Source organism: Apodemus sylvaticus, chromosome 7 (assembly GCF_947179515.1).
Source record: "Apodemus sylvaticus chromosome 7, mApoSyl1.1, whole genome shotgun sequence".
In the NCBI taxonomy this organism is placed as follows: domain Eukaryota; kingdom Metazoa; phylum Chordata; class Mammalia; order Rodentia; family Muridae; genus Apodemus; species Apodemus sylvaticus.
The window spans coordinates 65,489,234-65,507,637 of NC_067478.1; the positions used below are offsets into that span (position 1 = coordinate 65,489,234).

Consider the following 18,404-nt stretch of genomic DNA (forward strand, 5'->3'; position numbering starts at 1 on the left):
CACGCACCCGCCAAAACTTCCCCACTACGAGACAGCCTTGTAAACATTAGTGTGCAGGTTTTGTGTGCACATGTGCTGTCATCTCTTTAGAGCGATTGCCTGGGCATGTGATTGCTGGGTCTTAGCAGACTTCCATGTCTGCTTCATCCACTTAAAATTACATTCTTACCAGGAAGTAGGCTTGGTTCAACCATCAAAGATAATTTTTAGACACAAAAAGGAATGCCTCTTCCTTGTGCTCATGCCGTTCTGTGTCCTTCGATTTCTCATCTGTCATGTACTCCTTGAGCATTCCCTTCCTGTGAGGTTCTTTTAGAGTCTGGATGTGAGTCATTCAGTGTTTTCATTTCCTTTCATCTGGAAATGGGTTGAGTTCACTCTTTTTTTTTCTTAAAAAAAGTCTTTAAAACTGCTTTTTTAAAAAGTGATTATTTTAATTTTTTATGTGCATTGATGTGTGTGTGTGTGTGTGTATGTGTGTGATCCTCTAGAACTGAAGTTACAGACAGTTGTGAGCTGCCAAGTGGGTGCTAGAAATTGGATCCTCTGGAAGAACAGCCAGTGCTCCCAACCACTGGGCCATCTCTTCAGCCCCTAAAGGAAGTTGTCCTTGAGCATATGTGATTCTGGTTGCCATGTTTTCTTCATCTTAGCACTTGAAGGAAAGGGGCCATGCCTCATCTTTTGTCAGCCTCTGACTAGAAATTCATAACAGTGAACTTGTTCCCCTATAGGTAAGATGGTCCTTTCCCTCACCTGTTTTCAATATTTTATTCTCTGTTTTTAGTTTTCAGAGTTTTGTTTATTGTGTTGTACGCTGCCTTGGGATTCCTTGGCTTTTTCCCATTCCCACTTGCCTTTGCCTTCAGACCTGAGGGCTTTTATCTCACTGGCCTTAGCATGCGTGCAGCCATTGTTTCTCCTCTGCAGTCTCCTTCTGTATCGTCTTTCCCTTGGGAAAGCAATGGCATAGTTGCAGGCTCTCTCGTTTGTCCCATTGGCTCTGGGAATGGGACACTCAGAAGTGTCTGGTCACTATGCCTTAAGCTCCCAGGTCGGGTGATCTCTGTTATCGCTTCCAAACCGCCGATTCCTTTGTCTATATCTCTGAACTTAGGTTATTGAATTTTTAATTTTTTCATTTTCTTTTCATATATTTTAATTCTTTGTAGAGATTTTGTATGTTTTTAAATTGGTTTTATGTGTGTTTGTAATTGCTTACAGGTGCATTTTTTATGAAGGCTACTTCATGATGTATAATTGCCTTAATGTTCATGTATGATTTTTGATCATATGTGATACTGACCTAAACTCCCTTGTAATGTTTTTCTCACATTTTTGTTTAGAAGATATATAAAATGTCAAATGTTAATGGACAATGTTATGTTTTGATACATATATGTATTACATAATGTTTAAACTATATTGAACACACTTGTCTCCCCAAACATTTCTATATGATAGGAACTTTTAAATTCCTTTCTTGTAGACTTTCAACATATCTGGAACAATATTGTCCTGTTTGAAACAGCACAGCAAATCTTATTGTTCTTATCCAACTCTGTGCTGGCCAATTTCATATCAGTTTGACACAGGCTAGAATTATTTGGGTAAGGGGTCTCTCAATTGAGAAAATGTCTTCATAAGATGTGCCTATGGGCATTATTTTGATTAGGAGTTGATGTGTGCCCAGACTATTGTCAGTAGTCCTTCCTAAGCAGGTGGACCTGTATCAAACATCAGGCTGAGCAAGCCTTGGGGAGCAAGCCAGTAAGCAGCACTCCTCCATGGCCTCTGCACCAGCTCTTGACTCAAGTTTCTGCTCTGAATTTCCTGGATAATGGACCACAAGCTATCTGCTGAAATAAACCCTTTCCTCCCCAAGTTGCTTTTGATCAGAGTGTTCTATCACAGAAGTAGAAATCTGAAAGGCTGTGATTCACAGGCACTATCTCTCCATCTTCCCCCTTACTTCTGGCCTTTGTTACCTGCCGCTCTGCTCTCAGCCTCTATGAAATTAACCCAGCTAGATTTCACATATGTTATGATATGTGATATGTTTCACATATGAAGGTAGTTCTGTTTTTAATTTTTGTGAAACTTCTATTTTCTATAATTTATGTTCTCATTGATAGGGCTTAACATTGGTGACACCATTTTATCTCATGTAACCAATGAGTTGCTTTCAAGGTTACAGTGAGTTTCAGTTCCATTAATGGACATACCCCACACAGAAAAAAAGAAATCTATGATTAAAGTCTTTTGAATTTGTACCAGGCTGCATTAGACAACATGCTCCTTCCATGCCCTTATTTGGAAATGTTCTGCCCACAGCCAGTCAGGGCCTGACCAGTTAACCTCAAGTCTACCATGTCCAGTTCCCTAGCAAGCTCTGTAACTTAACTGCAGCCCAGCAGGTGCAATAGCAGCCTGCTCAGCACCGGCTGTTTCTCCGCCTTATTTTCTGTCATTCACCAGCAGTGTGTGAGGGTGTGCTCCTTTTATCCACATCTTTGCCAGAACATTCTGGTTTTAGTCTTTTTGGTAATAGCTATTCATTCTGGGGTGAGAGACCGGACTATCAGGGGCTTCTTCTAAGTGACCCTCCAGCATGTTAGGTTTCATCCCCATGCTGACCATTTCTTGAGTCTAAGACCCCTCCAGCAAACTTGGGCTTTCCATACATATTGCAGGTTGGAAAATGGTGGTGGTGGGCACGTTTTCTCTTAAATCTATCAGGTAACATGACAGCCACAGGGAAGACAGGGAACGTGAACAACCAGGGATAGGGTCAGTGTTCTTATTTAGACGTGCTTAGACTGAATCCTCAGCATGATGAGTGTGCTTGGTCCAGTCCACTGATAATCATCCAAGGTGAACAACAGAACAGAAAAGTACAGAGGTCATGGCAATGCGTCAGGCTTGTATTGAGGTTGGTGGACACTGCAGTGCACTGGGAAGCATCATGGTGAACAGAGAGACTTGCTAGAAGCCATGGGAAGCAGAGAATGTGTTAAACTGGGCCAGATGCAACAAACACATCCCTTGCGTGGCAGGTTACAATGCTCTGAAATTTTTGCTACCTTTAAAAAGATGCTTGAAAAGATTCCTCATAGCCCTACTCCAGGCTGACAAACTGAGTCCTCCAAGTGTGAAGTTGTACATTGCTACCATCTATTAAGTGTTGTTCAATGTCAGTTGGGTTTTCAAAGACTGTTGTTATAGAACTGACAGTAAAGAGGGTTGAGTTGGAGGACCTGGGGTGGAAGAAGGCTCACTTGTCTGTGTTTAACCATTTAAGTAAATCATTTTCTTGGTAAGAATAATGACAGGGTTTTTTTTTCCCCCTAGAATGCCGGGCTTAACTATCTGCAAAGGGTATCTGAGTTTGCTGCCAGTCAGCAGGACAGATATGATTGAGTGTTGTTGCCTATAGGTTAATTAATCTCGGAAATAATCTTTATGGTGTTTTTTTTACCATAGCAGTTCTCCCAAGTCAGTTTAATTTTTAGTCATCTTTTTTAATAGTTACCCAATAAAATAATTCATCATATGCAACTATATTAATTATCTTGTACATAAACTTGGGAATCTGGCTAATTAAGGGAGTCTTCTTTTAAGAGACAGTTTTTCCTCTGTACTCTTCCTGCCTTTTAGATCTAGCTTTCCTCTAAAGAAGTTGTTGCCTTATCATAGCTTTTGCTTTGGAGACAAGAATCCCAGCGGTGTCACAGAATGGATACAGGAAATGCAGGTAGTAATGCATCCAGTGGATCTGACTTTCAAGCTGAACCCCATAGGATGCACCCGGTGGCTCAGCCTTTCTTTCTGGAAAGAGTAATGTTGTCCTGCCTCTATCCACAGCCTCCTTTCCTCTAGCTCACAAGCCACGCACAGTTCCAGAACAAGGGGAGGAGTCCCACCAGAAACCAAAACCCAAGGTACTCATATATCTACCATGGAAGAAAGCAAGCTGTTGGGTGTGCAGCCTGACTGTGTGATTCTGTGTAGCAGACACATTGTAGAGCCACTCCTCTCCCACAGGAGTAAGCACTCTTTCAGCAGCTCTCGGGGAGCAGTTTCTTACTCTGGTTTATTATTAGTCTCTGTGGTACTGTGGATCAAGTGCAGGGCCTCCCGAATGCTAGGCAAGAGCTCAACACTGAACTACACAGTCAGCCCCTGCTTTAAAAGGGAAAATAAATGCACCAGTGAACTCTGCCAGGACACTATAGGCAGGGCCCATGGTGAACAGAGCCATTGCATTATTTTGAGATTTGCAGGCAAGTGATCAGCCTATGCTGGGAGCTTCTCAGAGACCAGGAGTCCTGGGGACAGTAATTTGCTTCACATCCATAGCTACATCTGTAGTCTACGGTGTGTTACTGAGAGGTGCTTGCCATATCTCATTTATCTTCAAGCAAAAGAAAAGACAAGCCCTCTAAGTTTTCACAGAAAACCATGATGGAGAAGAGGAAGAAGCCTGTATTCTCTAACCTTAGTCCCTCACACGGCAGTGTAATTCACTCTCCTGAAGATGTCCCCAGTCTAAAGAGGCTTTTCTGTAGGTTGTTTTCTCATTTTAAGGATCACTGACAGATTTAGGATAATTAAAACTTTTCTCCATCAAGAGGAGACATCTGGCAGTACTTTCTCTGGTATGACTTGTGTATTTATGCTTTTAGCTGTTCTCATGAAAAAAAAGAAAGAGGAATTAGAAGCGACTGCAGGGAAACAAACCCCACTCTCTCAAGAATAGCCTGCTGCCTGCCCTCCCTGCCCTCCCAGACATCCTCTAGAGGAGCGAGGTGCCTTTTCCCCATGGATGGGCCTTTTCCCCTTAAGAGATTGCCAGGCTGCTTATGGAATAGCATGTCATGTGACAACCCAGTTGCCATGGCAAATATTTGTGTTTCATGAAAAACGTGAGTTAAGAAAAAAATCAATGCAAATGGCCAAATCCCAAGACAGACAGGCCTTCCGGCAGCAGCAGCGTTCAGCCTGCACCGGTATTGTTGCAAATTCAGCTGTTTAACAGGCTGTGAGCAGGCTGTGGCCTAATGTGCATAATGTGACTAGGCCCAGGCACCTGTTTAGAGTCTCTCTCCATCTGAGTACTCAGCTCTGTTTTATACAGAACAAATCTACAGGTAATACACATATCATAGTGAGTCTTTAGCCAGTAAGCAGTTTGCCTCAAAACAAACAAACAAACAAGCAAAAACAACAACAAAAAAGTCCCTATAATGTATTTTTTAAATGCTGATTAGCCCTGGCATGATTTTCTTCTGTTGACTTGCAAAGGTTCCCCTACTGATAAAAGTGGTACTAGTTGCGGGCTGTGGCTTCCAGTTGGTACATTTCCACTGTCTCCTTCTGGTACGGTAAAGTGGGCACGGCTGTTAAAGGTGAAGAGGAAAGCACAGTGTGCTGAGCGCCACACCGGAGCTCCTGCAGACCCTCTGCCAGGCTCCCACCCCAGGCGCGGGCCATAGTCAGCCCTTTCCCACAAATGGCTCGCAGAGGGTGTTCCCTGGAAGTGGAAGCCAGCATCTGATTATAACTGTGTCTGTAAAGCTTTGCAGTCTCAAACCCTTTCCTCAACGCAAAGTGGGGCGTGGCGAGCTCAGCACTGTTGTCTGGGCAGGGGAAAGTCCTCTAACCATTAGCTCCTGCCCTGTGGGTAGGGACAGCAGGCCCAGTGGGGGAAGGGAAGGAAGGTAGGGGGCGACCAGGACTCTGAGCCTTCTGTTTGTTTTGTAAAACTGCCCATGAGAGTCATTTTCATTTAAACTGTGTCTCATTCTTCATTGTAGGGGAAAGCCAAAAGGTCAAGAGGACAAGCCGGTAGGAAGGTCAGTAATTTGTGTGACTAGTTGGAATTTGGGATCTGTCACCTGATGTCCCTTTCTTTTGCTTCAGGGCAAAAGTATGGGAAGCTGCTTGACAGCTGGAGTTGGCAGCAAAAGTCCTTTTGCACTTCCCTTCTTTATAAAAGAAATTAGACCATGGTAAAAAAAAATATTAATTGTGGTTTGTGAAAAGTGAAAAACATTTCTTTGCTCTCTGAAGACTGACTCATGTCACGGCCCAAACAATGATGTCTCAGCCTCAACATGTGGCTGGATCCTGTGTTTTTAGCATCAAAGATTTTCATTTAAGAGTATATTTACAAGGACATAAGATGTTAAAAATGAATGTAGCAGTTTAGTGGCATGTGCACACACGCACATTTGTACACACACAGACGTGTGAATGTGTATGCACACCTACTGCATGTGTAAAGAAGGCTGGGGAAACAGAAGTTAAACTGTTCATGACAACCAAGGCACCAACAACAACCAAAAAAAAAAAAATCATATATGGAAAAGTGAAACCATTCCCACAGTTTGGCAAGCTCACTCCTGGAAAGTCTGTCCTACCAGGGCATGCACTTGCAGGAAAACCCTGCATGGGGAATATGCTGGGCTCCCTGAAACCTAGCCTTTCAAGGAGGGAGCTGTTCCCAGTACTGGTGCAGAAGGGCTGGGTCTACAACAATGACTGCAGACAGGCAGTCCTGACCCAGACAGACTCGCCTGGGCTTTGACTCAGTAACAGGCGTTGACTCAATGTGTAGAAACTGTCAGCTTTACTTTGTACTTAGGAAAGAGAACATTTGTGATGAACCCCAGAGCTTTATTTATCTGGAACACCTGGAAATCACGAGCTTCCAAATGTGGCTTCACCTGCACTGGTGCCTGCTCTGCGCTGGCTTCTGGTGCTAACCTTCAGAGGGCTGTCACCCCTGTGTTCACATCTCCAGGCGCTAGGTGCTATTATTCCCATATGCCTAGGAGGAATTACACACAGAGAGATAAATCATCCAAGGTAGATGAAAGAGCTAGTACAGGGAAGTGATTGTATGACCCCTAAACCCCAGAGCATGAGAAACCCACAAATCTGTCATTCACAATGATAATCCTTCTAAAATGTACAACATGTCTCCTATCCAGTGTATTTAATGCTTTCTCTTTCCAGTGCCAAATGCTTAGGTGATAAGTTTGTATCTTTGCTTCCTTCCTTATCAGATAGCAGTTGTCAGCTCTGTTCAGTCATGCCTGCTTCTGTCGGCTTAAATCTAGATATCCTGTTCTGTTTTCTAGATTCATTAAACAGTCAGAAATCTCTGGGTGTGTCAGGGCATGTCTGTAATCCCAGCATCGGGGAAGCTGGGACAAGGGTTATTTTTTTCTTGATCACATGTATAGTGTTAGTTTCTTTAGTATCTTTCCAGTATATTCTTGTGATCTTCTCAGTGGAAAACTTAATATTTTATGGATACATTGACTGTCAAATTTTTTTATTAGACAACTTGGGCAGTATTGAATCTTTCACTGCCTTGATCTGTTCCCATTTCCTTTTATATATTTTTATATTAAACATAATTGTATATTAAATATATTTATATATTTATATATTTATTTTATATTTTAAAATTAAAATAAAATATTTAAATTAATATTTTAACTTAAAATTTAAATGTAAATATTTTATGTAATTATTTAAAATATATAAATATATATGTAAAAGAAAATGAAAACAAATCAAAACAATGACAGGTTCAATGCTGCCCAAGTTGTATCTATATATATCTATATAGATATATATAGATATATATATCTCTGCCTCTCTATTTCTCTGCCTCTCTGTCTGTCTCTCTACCTTTCTGTCTCTCTATCTATCTCTGCCACTCTGTCTCCTTGTCTCTTTTCGCTCTTCTCTGACTCCCCATATTTCTGTCTTTGTCTCCCTGTCTGTCTGTCTGTCCATCCCCCTTTTTGTGTCTCTATCTCTCTTATCTCTGTTTCCTTGTCTCCATTTCTTTCTGTTTCTTTGCCTCTCTCCCTATCTCTCTGCTTCTCTGTCATAACAGTTTATTTAAGTAAGATGGGGGTGGGGATCCCCAAACAGGACACTGCAGAATCTTTTAGAAGCTGTTTTAATTTCCCTAATAAATTGCTCCTCCCACCTAAGCATTTTGGCATTAAGCTTTCAAGTAAACTTAATTCTATGCTTTTACTTGAAAAGCATTTTTTTCATGGAAGAAGTAATTGACAAAACAAGGAGCTGTACAGATTCCTTTTATGATCTTGATCATATTGCCTGGATATTTACTGCATGTAAATGATCTTATTTATACACATCAGAGAAGACATTAACTTATGAGCAATTCACAAAGTAATATTTATTTTTTCCTTTGTCTATTTCACTGAACACACTTTAATGATTACTCATGAAAAAAATTAAGTCCAGAAAGGAGAAAAATGCAAAGTATGGGGGAACCTGATGCCATCATAGCCATTGGCACTGTTTAACCTGATGACATCACAGCCCTTGGCACTGTTTAACCTGATGACATCACAGCCCTTGGCACTGTTTAACCTGATGACATCACAGCCCTTGGCACTGTTTAACCTGATGACATCACAGCCCTTGGCACTGTTTAACCTGATGACATCATGATCCTTTGGCACTGTTTAACCCGATGACGTCACAGCCATTGGCACTGTTTAACCTGATGACATCATGGCCCTTTGGCACTGTTTAACCTGATGACGTCACAGCCCTTAGCACTGTGTAGCCTGATGACATCATAGCCCTTTGGCACTGTGTAAGCCTTGGCATATTTCCATATTCCCATCATACTATACTGTGTCTTTAACTTTGATTTTATGTTAATACTTTATCATAAGCTTACACAAATGTTTCTAAAAACTCACTATATAATAGTCTGTAATAATATAATAATAATTATTATATTATTATCATAATAATATAATAATAATATCCTATAATATTAATAGCCATTATCATGTTGTTCAACATTAAATTATAAATCTTACTTGATCACAGGACAGCTTTGTGCTATAAACTCAGTCCGCATGGCTTTGAAATTAAACCTAAATGTTGACGTGCAGTGAATCCTCACTGAATTTTTCCCATGCATCAGACAGTGGGCCACAGGGGCAGCAAACACAGCAGTGAGTGAGAGAGACAGACAGAATTCTTACCCTCCTGAGACGTCTCTGTTACTGAGGAGAGCATCTTAAAGCCCCGCATTCTCCTGCTCTGCTGGGGGACCAGAGAATGAAGCCTGCCTTTGCTCCCCACTTGTCCTGCTTCCTGTGCAGAGCCCCAGCAGGCTCAACTCATCCATCATAATTGTCCTGAGTGGTCCCTAATTGTGCCACTTTTTCTCAGAGTATTTGAAGGATATCAAAAGAGATGAAATCAATGCTGTAGTGAAGTAAAATGTGCCTCTGGAAAGGGAATGTCACATTTGAACAAAAACTATCTATTTAAACAAAAGCACATTTAAACAAAACCTATCTGTTTAAAATGCCTCCTTGGCCCTGTTCTGCTGACCTTTCATATGGATTTGACCGACTGAGTGTCTCATTCCTTGAGACTGCATCTAAGCATGGGGACGTCTCTTCAGAATGGGTTTCAGAGTTGAGGAAGACCTATTTGAATACAGCACCTCTGAAAGGAATTGCTGGAATTAATTATTCTAGAAAACTGCTGCTGATACTTGGCTTTTGCCCTCGGTTTCTCTCTGCTTTTTAGTCCCTGTGCAGGGCTGTATACTCTGACACAGGTCTTCTGGGGCTTCCGGGTCTCATGGTCTAAGGGACTGTCTTGCAGCTACATAGCAAGTTAAGTTTGAGACCACTGCCCAAACAGAAACATAAGAAAAAATTTAAAAGCCAGTGCATCTAGGACTCCTTCCCTTTAGTTCTGCATGTTTAGGGAGTATTTTGGAATGCGACCATGCAGTCCTGGGGGCTCCACAAAGCAGAGTTAAGGTCTTACTCAAGGCTTTTACCTCTCTGGCTCTCAGTCTCCCATCTGTATGATAAGCACTATGGCAAGGGGAGGCACTGAGAAAGCTCTTTGTGAACTTTTCCTTTTTGAAGATGGTAAAATTGATGTCCACAGAGTAGAGTCTTGCCTGCAGCACACATCAGATAGCAGTGGAGCCTGGATCTGAACTTAGGATAGAGGATGTCAGGACCAAATCTTGTTTTGCTGAGCCCGTGAGAGTCTATAGAGCAAAAGGCAAAGCTAGTGTCTTTCAAAATCCCTTGTGTTTTAACACTCAGAAGTGTGTTTCTGCTAAGTTCCTAAACCCCAATTAAGTCCGCAGCTCTCCTCTGAATGTTGTGTCTTTGAAATAGTTCTTGTCCACTGAGGGTCTCATTGGTGTTTTATACAGACATTGATACATTGAGAACCTTCCCTACAAATAAAAAACAAGGTCAAGGTCAGACAAATAGCATCTTGGTCTTTGGGGAATAATAAAGACTTATCTTTGAGAGAAATTCTTTCCATCCCTCAATTCAAACTGTCACTTAGGACTATAATATGCAGGAAGAACTTTCTCAGTGTTACAGGGCAATTGCCTACCATCCCTAATGGATGCATTTTGGTGACTGGATAGAGTGTTGTAGTTTCTCCTTCCAGGTATTGGAATGATTGTCATTCTGTAAAGACAGCTCCATAGCAGACTCCCAGGGTATCCCATTGCTCACATCAGGAAATGGAGCTTGGAAATAGCAGGACATCCGTTTGATGTTATGTCCATCTGCTGTCCATATGAAAATGAAATTTTTTCAATTACAAATTTATCTTGGCTTGGTATGGTGGCATATGCTTATAATTTTTAAAAATGTGTCTGTATATAGGTGTTTTGTTTGAATGTATGTCTGGTCCCTGCAGAGGGCAGAAGAGCGTGTTGGATATGTTGGACCTGGAGTTACAGATAATTGTGAGCAACTCTGTGGGAGTGAAGAATTGAAACTGGATCTTCCAAATTTTAGATTCCTTTAGACTCTAAAGCCTTTTCTCCAGTCTTACATGCTTGTAATCTTAGGAATCAAGAGGTTGAGGCAAGAGGGTTAAGTTTGAGGGCAGCCTAGTTTACATAGTGAGATCCTGTCTCAAAACAACAACAAAAATAATGAAAAAGAAACTAGTCTAGGGTTGGCAATGCAGCCCAAGGATAGAGTGCTTACCTAGCATACATAAAGTCCAGGATCTGATCCCTGATACAAAAAAAGTTAATCTAGAAATAAGTTCTTGTCCCTGAATGTGTTCCTTGCATCTTTGCAGATGTTGTTCCTAAACCCGATAGTACGTTTGCAGTACTGGGTTTATTCAGTTGCTTCACATTGGGCCTTTCTAGTACATCTTGTCATCATCCTGCCTTCCTCTCCTTTGCTTTAGATTTAGAATTTCCCCTAAATAACTGCCCCAGAAACTCTGAACGTTACCTAATTAGTGATTACACTCTGCAAATGAAAAAGAGCATTTCCCAGCTAGTTGGCTCAGTCAGTTAAGAGCAGGATGCTAATAATTAGGCCACAGCTGAAGGTCTGAGCTGGGCGTGGGGGTGGGGTTAGTCTAAAGTGTAGGCGGTTCATAAAGAGACACGTGTAGCTGTGGTCCCGAGAAAGGGGTGGGAGGATGTGCAGATGTTTCTATCCAGCCACTCGAGCAGAAGGGAAACTGCTGCTACTTAGTAACATCACACAGTCCTCGTAAACAAAAGAGGAAGAAATGGAAGGGTGGCCAACGCCAACCAAGATTCCTGGAGATGAGGGTAGGGCAGGAGGAGGCAGCCCCTGCGCACTGAGCCGCCTTCACTCAGGCCCCTTTCCAGCAGGCCATGAAGCCGCTGTCTGCACCTGCTCACTGCGTCTCACAGTGCTGACGCACTGCTTTAATTTGGGAAGCCTTTCTCTTGAGAGGCATGTCTTTTCTTGCTCTAAGTCTGAAGTGCTCCCGTGTGTGGCATTCTCGGTGACAGATGTACTACAGCTATGCTTTAGCTGACTCCAAGCCCACAGCTTCCTGGCACCTGAGCGGTCTATTTGATGTCCAGGAGCATACTTCCTTTGAGAGCAGGTATCTCATCCAAGAAAGTAAAAGATGTAATTCTTTTGTTTTAAAACAACCCCTGTTAAAGTCCACAACTTCAGTTCACCCAAGGTGATTCTATCAGAAGGTCTAATCCTCCTTTATTGATGTACATAGATAACCTAGATAGACCCAGCCTGTGGAGAGGCATATTGTCTGAGAGAGATGGAGTTCTTTCCCTTCTGAGCCCCTGGCCCAGACTCTTCTGTTTCATAGACAGTCCCTTCCTTTCGGTTCTCCATAAAAAGAAGGAATTTTGAAAATATCTGAGTATCTTTAAAGAGACAGAGTTCTCTGGCAAATCACCTTCAGTAGGCTGAGTCTTCATGACCGGATCAGACCTGTGACTAGCAGGACCGGCTAGGTCCCTGCATGGCCATCTGTGGCCATTCTGCAGCCTCTCTGTATATCCGTCCCTCACGGCTGGGGGCCTGCCATTCTCCCTGAAGCTCACCTTGCACCATCAGAACCCATCTTTGTGGAGAGGTAGAAGTGTGGCTGTGGGCACCGTGTGCCACCTGCCCTCTACCCAGCCAGCACTGGGCACCTTTGGGAACATTCCTTGCTAAACTCACTGCTTCCCATTCAAGAAGAAATTTACTTACATCTATAAAACATTTCTCTTGCTGTCTTGTTTAGATCAGAAAGAGAGATAATTTTGGCTAGAAGACTTTCTCTGCTCTTATGCCGTATAGAAGTTGTTCAATTAGAAGAATGCAAAAGCTCAATATGTTTGGAGTTGGTGTGTAAAGCTAAAGGGACTTTCCCACTTCAGACTGAGTACTTAGGATTTTGACCTGTCAGTCTATTTTTCTCCTTAGAATGTGGGAAAGGAATCCGAAGTTTTTATCTCTCTATGTTTGGTTACTGTGTCTTTGGTATAAATATATATCTTGTCTTACATTTTTTCTTAGACTCTAAGACTTAGAAGATTTCCTACCTTGTCCTTATTGATTACTCTCGGTTAACAATTATTTGAAACAAAGTATGAACTAGCCTAACCTAGCAGTGCTGTGTCATAGTAGTTATTGATAAATTCACCATTTCCTCTCTGAGTTTTGTGAAAGGTCTTAAAATTTCAGAGAACAACATAACCCTGTGGTTTCATACAAATGGGTATATGTATGTTCAATAGGTATGTTGAAGACAATTGATCCCTTAAATCCCTGAGTAAGCAGAAACAGTCATCGCAGTAGTTTAGTACCTTTCTCCTCACTGCGGAGAATTCAGGGCAGAAACACCCCTGCTTTTCCTTCCCTCCCTCCTCTCCTGGCCATCGGGGACTTTTAGGTCCTGGTACAAACTGTCTCTTTCTAATGCAGCAAGTGCCTGTAACTGAAATTCAGTGGGTTATTATTGGCAAAACGTCCCTCCTGGTGCTGAGGCCTGAGTCTCGGGTCTCGTGGTTGTTAGGCCTATCGGCAGCCCCCTTTCTCATGTTTTATTTAGAGACAGGGTCTCTAAGTTGTGCATGCTGGGCTTGAAGCCACTGTAGCCCAGGCTGGTCCTCATACTCGTTGCCCTTTCTCCTCAGCTTCCGCAGCTGGGATGACAGGCCTACGCCATCAGACCCAGGTCTGGGTTTCTTTACTTAAAGTGAGAATGATGCTATGTTTTTCTCTCATCATCCAGATCTCTTCTGATTTGATTTAGCTTATAAACCATGATGTTTTAAGTATAGAAAGACACTTTAAAAAGATATCACCCACCATTCCATCCCTAGAGAATTCCTATGGACATTTATACATAAAATACTATGTTTCTCTATTTTTATGGTTGATGATGAGTTAAGAACAAGGAATCAGAAACACAGTTCTCTAAGACCATGGGTACATAGATAGAAAATAGAATTGTAAAGGCTGATGTGTGTGTGTGTATACACATATAGTATGCATGTATCTATGTATTTGAGTCAAGGTCTTTCACTAAGTTGTGCATGCTGGGTTTGAAGTCACTCTGTAGTATACATGTATTATCATTTTATATATATTTAATAAAGATATGTATATAATATGATATGTATGATACATATGATATATGTATATCTTATTATTAAATATATATTTTATAAAATGTCTCAAGGAAGCAGATCATTATAAACAGATTATATATCATATTACATATTATATATATATATATATCTTTATTATATATATAGAAATACTTTGATAGCAGTTTAATAGCTTCTCATGAGATATCCCCCAGTAATGCATTTTAATATAATTTCTTTGACATCCTTATGTGCATATGTAAAATCAGTTCTCACCGCCATGCCTTCCCAACACTGAGTAGCAATTGATGAAGTGTTAGTATGCATGTATTGATCACACTCTTACAGAGATCATGGGATATTTTAACTCTGGAAAACTTTCTTTCCTCAGGGCATGAAAATTACTACACCATCTAAGTCTAGGAAATCACCCTGGGATTATATCTTTTCTGTTTACAACGGCTCTGTAGACAGGACAGCCCCAAGCTTTATAGCATTCAAGACACGTTTCAAATTAATCTGGGGGAGTATTTTTTCTTTCCTGGAACAAATTGAGAAATTTCTCAAGGACTATGCAATATCAGAAGCCAAAATAAAAGGGAGGAGTCTGGTGTCCCTGCTTCCGGAGTTTGAGCTGAAGAACAAACTAACGAGAGACGATGTCCTGGCGGTGTTAGAGAACCCATTTCACATCCAGATGCTCCTGAACCTTCCGGGACAGAGGTACAAGGGCCAAGATGGGAAAACCAAAGCTGCCATCAGGATCCAAGCCACGTGGAAAAGTTATAAGGCGAGAAGTTGCTTCATTTCTTATCGCCAGAAGAAGTGGGCCTCAGGTGTGATTGCCCTGGCGTGGCTTTTACATTGCCACAAGACAAGACTAAAGAGGATAGTGAAGGAATCCCGACAGAGACACCTGGAGAATTTCCGCATTCGAGCCAAGGTACGTCAGGCTGCCAGCTGTTAAGGCAAGCCTCTTTTTCTAAATATTTCCTGCTTGAACAACTGCAGTAACCTGTCTCTTTATCTTTCCTTCCCTCTCCAGACACCCTCCCCCTCAGCATCCTGCATCTATCATTTTCTTCAGTATAAGATACACAGATTCTGTCTGGGCAGCATATTTTAGCCTCAACCCAGAGTCTGGCCTATATTCCTGCAAAAGCTGTTAAAATAAAACGCTCCTTGTTTTGACTATGGTAGTTGTGTTGGGAAGTCACTGTTCTAACTGCATTACCTTTTCTACACACACACACACACACACACACACACACACACACACACACACCTTCTGACACTTTAATTTGGTAGGAAAAAACATCCTCACTTGTCTCCGTTGCTGTCACCACTTTGTCAGAAAGTATTTAAGTTTGCAGACAGCCTTTTAATTAGTGCTCACAATTTCATTTATGTTTGCTTTCTCTTTTTTTCATTCATATTCTGTTAATTAAGTGAGCTGCCTCTAATCTTCCCCTGCCAGTAGCATCATGTAGCCACCTAATTAAATTAATTGGGGAAGATGTTTTAAGTATGTAATTAAATCAATTAATATAATTTATGCCTGGCTTAACTGTACAGTGGAAAAGCAGCTGAAGTTTGACTAGATGGATCCACTGCAGCTTCCTGTCACTGATCAATGCTCTTCTTGCTTTTCAGCATCTGGCAGCCAACTGGAGTCGCATCAGGACCTCCAGGAGGACTATTATCCATATACCATCATTAGGTATAACACTTTTGCCTGCAAATCTATCAGCAACCTCTATTACCCACCACATTATGGCTCCTTGATTGAGTTCAAGGAAGGCCCCTTGTTTTATTCAAATTGGTCTCGGCAGGAAAATGTTCTCGACATGATGAGAGTAATAACACAGGGCCCTCGCTCGAAACGGCGTTTAATTTGGGGATTAAGCAAATAAAGTCATTACGTGGGGGCTGCTATTCAGTGGAGAGGTGATTTGCTGTAATTCGCTTTCATCTGTATGAAATGAACTAAAAAGTTGTATTTTTCCCCCTGAAATAACAGATAATGTTTTCGATCTTCTTTAATGATGGAAGAACACAGGCTTGTGTGTGTTGTTGCTGTTACGCCAATAAGCCAGGATATTGCTTGTACACTGTTTTTAATCAAATGTGCAGTCAAAATGATAAGCTACATTCTCTGAAATTATTTAGTTCTAATTGCGAGCAGATGGGATGTTTTATTTGCACCTAGGGCGCCTGAGCAAAAGGAAATGCTGTGTGAACAAGAATAATTAAGAAGTTGAATAGTGTTTTTTGCGCTTAAATAATCTGCAGTTTCATGTTAATTAGCACTAATGTAATTATTTAATTACATTTATGAATTGGGGAACTTAAAAGCTGTTGTCTGAAACACAGCGGTAAAATAGGTATGCCAAAATGACATAGGGAAATTCAGAAATCTGTGCTGGAAGTTTGTCTCAGACACGCGTTGCCGCAGCATCTGCACTGCTGGCCGCCTGCTCTGCCTCGCCTTGCCTCGGCCTCAGCTGTTAACTTTCTTGAATGAGGCTGGATTTTATTTTTATGCTGACTTAGAGTTTTGACAAATCACAAACCCCTCTGGCTTTCAATATTACCTGTTAATGCTTTGTTGAGGCCTTTTAAATAGAGCACTACAGCCAGTAATCTACAGTCCAGGATGCATCTGTTCTCAAGTGCGCAGATGCCTGTCTGCGTGCTCGTGGGTGGTAAAGAAGCATCACATCTAAACAGTAATATGAAAGAAAAATATCTTAGTTGCTATATAACTGAAACTAAGATTTTTTAAATTAGTAAAATTTTAATAGTAAGAAAGTAAACAAAGCTTCCAAGATTATATAATGTATGCTGTGTCCTGAGGACTTGGAGCAAGGAAATGCCAGCTCTGTGCAGAGTCTTGGGTTTGCTCTTCTGTGCTTATAATTGAGTGACAACAGATCTGAATCCATCCTAATTTATGTTTTGGTTTTGGTGAGATTACTTATACACACAAATCTGCTCACACGCAGAAATTGCATGTGTAATAGATTACAGCCAAGAGGCTAATTGAAGACCCCATTAACTGACATGGGGCCTTAGAATAAGGTGCAAGAGCTTTTGCTTCTGCAACTAATTGTACACTTGGCCTGTTATTGTGTGGGGCTCTTGTTTTCCTTTCTCTGTTTTGGAGCTAGACTCAGAAGTAGAGCCCATGTGACAGTGCTGATGAGCACTAGGTCTCTGTCCCCCACTTGGCAATGTCGATAAGCACGAGGAGGTTATTGCAGTCACCCTTGAATAAGCTTCTCCCTCATCTTTTGACCTCCCCCCAAAACCCAACTCCTAAACCATGCACTCTGCAGAGATGCCTGAGACAGTGGAATCTCTAAAGAAGGAAGATGTGAGCCTGCATCAGTAGTGTATGCAGGGCAGTGCCAGAATCGTCTATGTAAGTGTCACACCAGGTCCAAGGGGCTGAGTGAATATTACCTGGGGGAGAATGACCGGATCATAAACACTGAATTACAAAGCATAATTGTGAATTTATGATTAAAGCTATTTTCTTTTATGTTGTCCATACATAGTGTTTTATATATATATATATATATATATATATATATATATATATATATATATATATATATCAGTATGAGGCCTTCACCATTGTGGGTTTTTTGTTTGCAAACAACAGAAATACTAATTTTCAAGGAAAATTGATAATTGAGTACTATTTTTTAAACTGAGTATTTTTAAGAGCCCAGATCAAGCTCAGGTTGATTCCTAGTAAAGCCTGCACAGAGGCCTGCTGCACCCACTCCTCTTCCTCAGAGGCCTGCTGCACCCACCCTTCCTCCTCAGAGGCCTGCTGCATCCACCCCTCCTCCTCCTCAGAGGCCTGCTGCACCCACTCCTCCTCCTCCTCAGAGGCCTGCTGCACCCACTCCTCCTCCTCCTCCTCAGAGGCTTGCTGCACCCACTCCTCCTCCTCCTCAGAGGCCTGCTCCAGCTCCCCTGAAATGCCTCTGGGACCTTAAAATCAGTTAATAACTTATGTCATCTCCCCTACAGTACAGGAAGAACCTTAAAATATATCTATATCTATTTTCTTTTTAATAATGTGGGGTATTTTTTTCTTGTTTGCAACTTTGCTGTGTGAATGCACAAAGATTTCAGACAAATACACATGGCTTCTTTGTCTCACAGGCCAGACACTCATTGTAACAGTTCATAAAAATGAAAGTAAATTATTTTTTCTAAGTACATTGAAAAAAATAATCACCCCATCCTATTCAATATAATTTCACTTCCAGATTCAGGTAAATTCAGTTCACCATCCCCAAACTAGTTACTCAGATTGTCAGGCTCAGGACAGCTCTCCCAGCATCTTACACCGTCCTGTTTCTTTCTCTCTCTCTCTCTCTCTCTCTCTCTCTCTCTCTCTCTCTCTCTCTCTCCCCTCTCTCTCTCTCAATACATT

General features: G+C 41.5%; 1 protein-coding gene across 4 annotated transcripts in view; it reads left to right on the top strand.

The window, feature by feature from the left end:
- Iqch (IQ motif containing H) overlaps positions 1–18,404 on the top strand; it is a 192,366-nt gene that overhangs the window by 66,874 nt on the left and 107,088 nt on the right. For all 4 annotated transcript variants that reach the window (XM_052188070.1, XM_052188072.1, XM_052188071.1 and 1 more), the window contains 4 exons: positions 3,865–3,941; positions 5,817–5,855; positions 14,343–14,894; positions 15,605–15,671. In XM_052188070.1, coding sequence (XP_052044030.1) covers positions 3,865–3,941; positions 5,817–5,855; positions 14,343–14,894; positions 15,605–15,671 — 735 coding nt within the window. The remainder of the gene's footprint in view (positions 1–3,864; positions 3,942–5,816; positions 5,856–14,342; positions 14,895–15,604; positions 15,672–18,404) is intronic.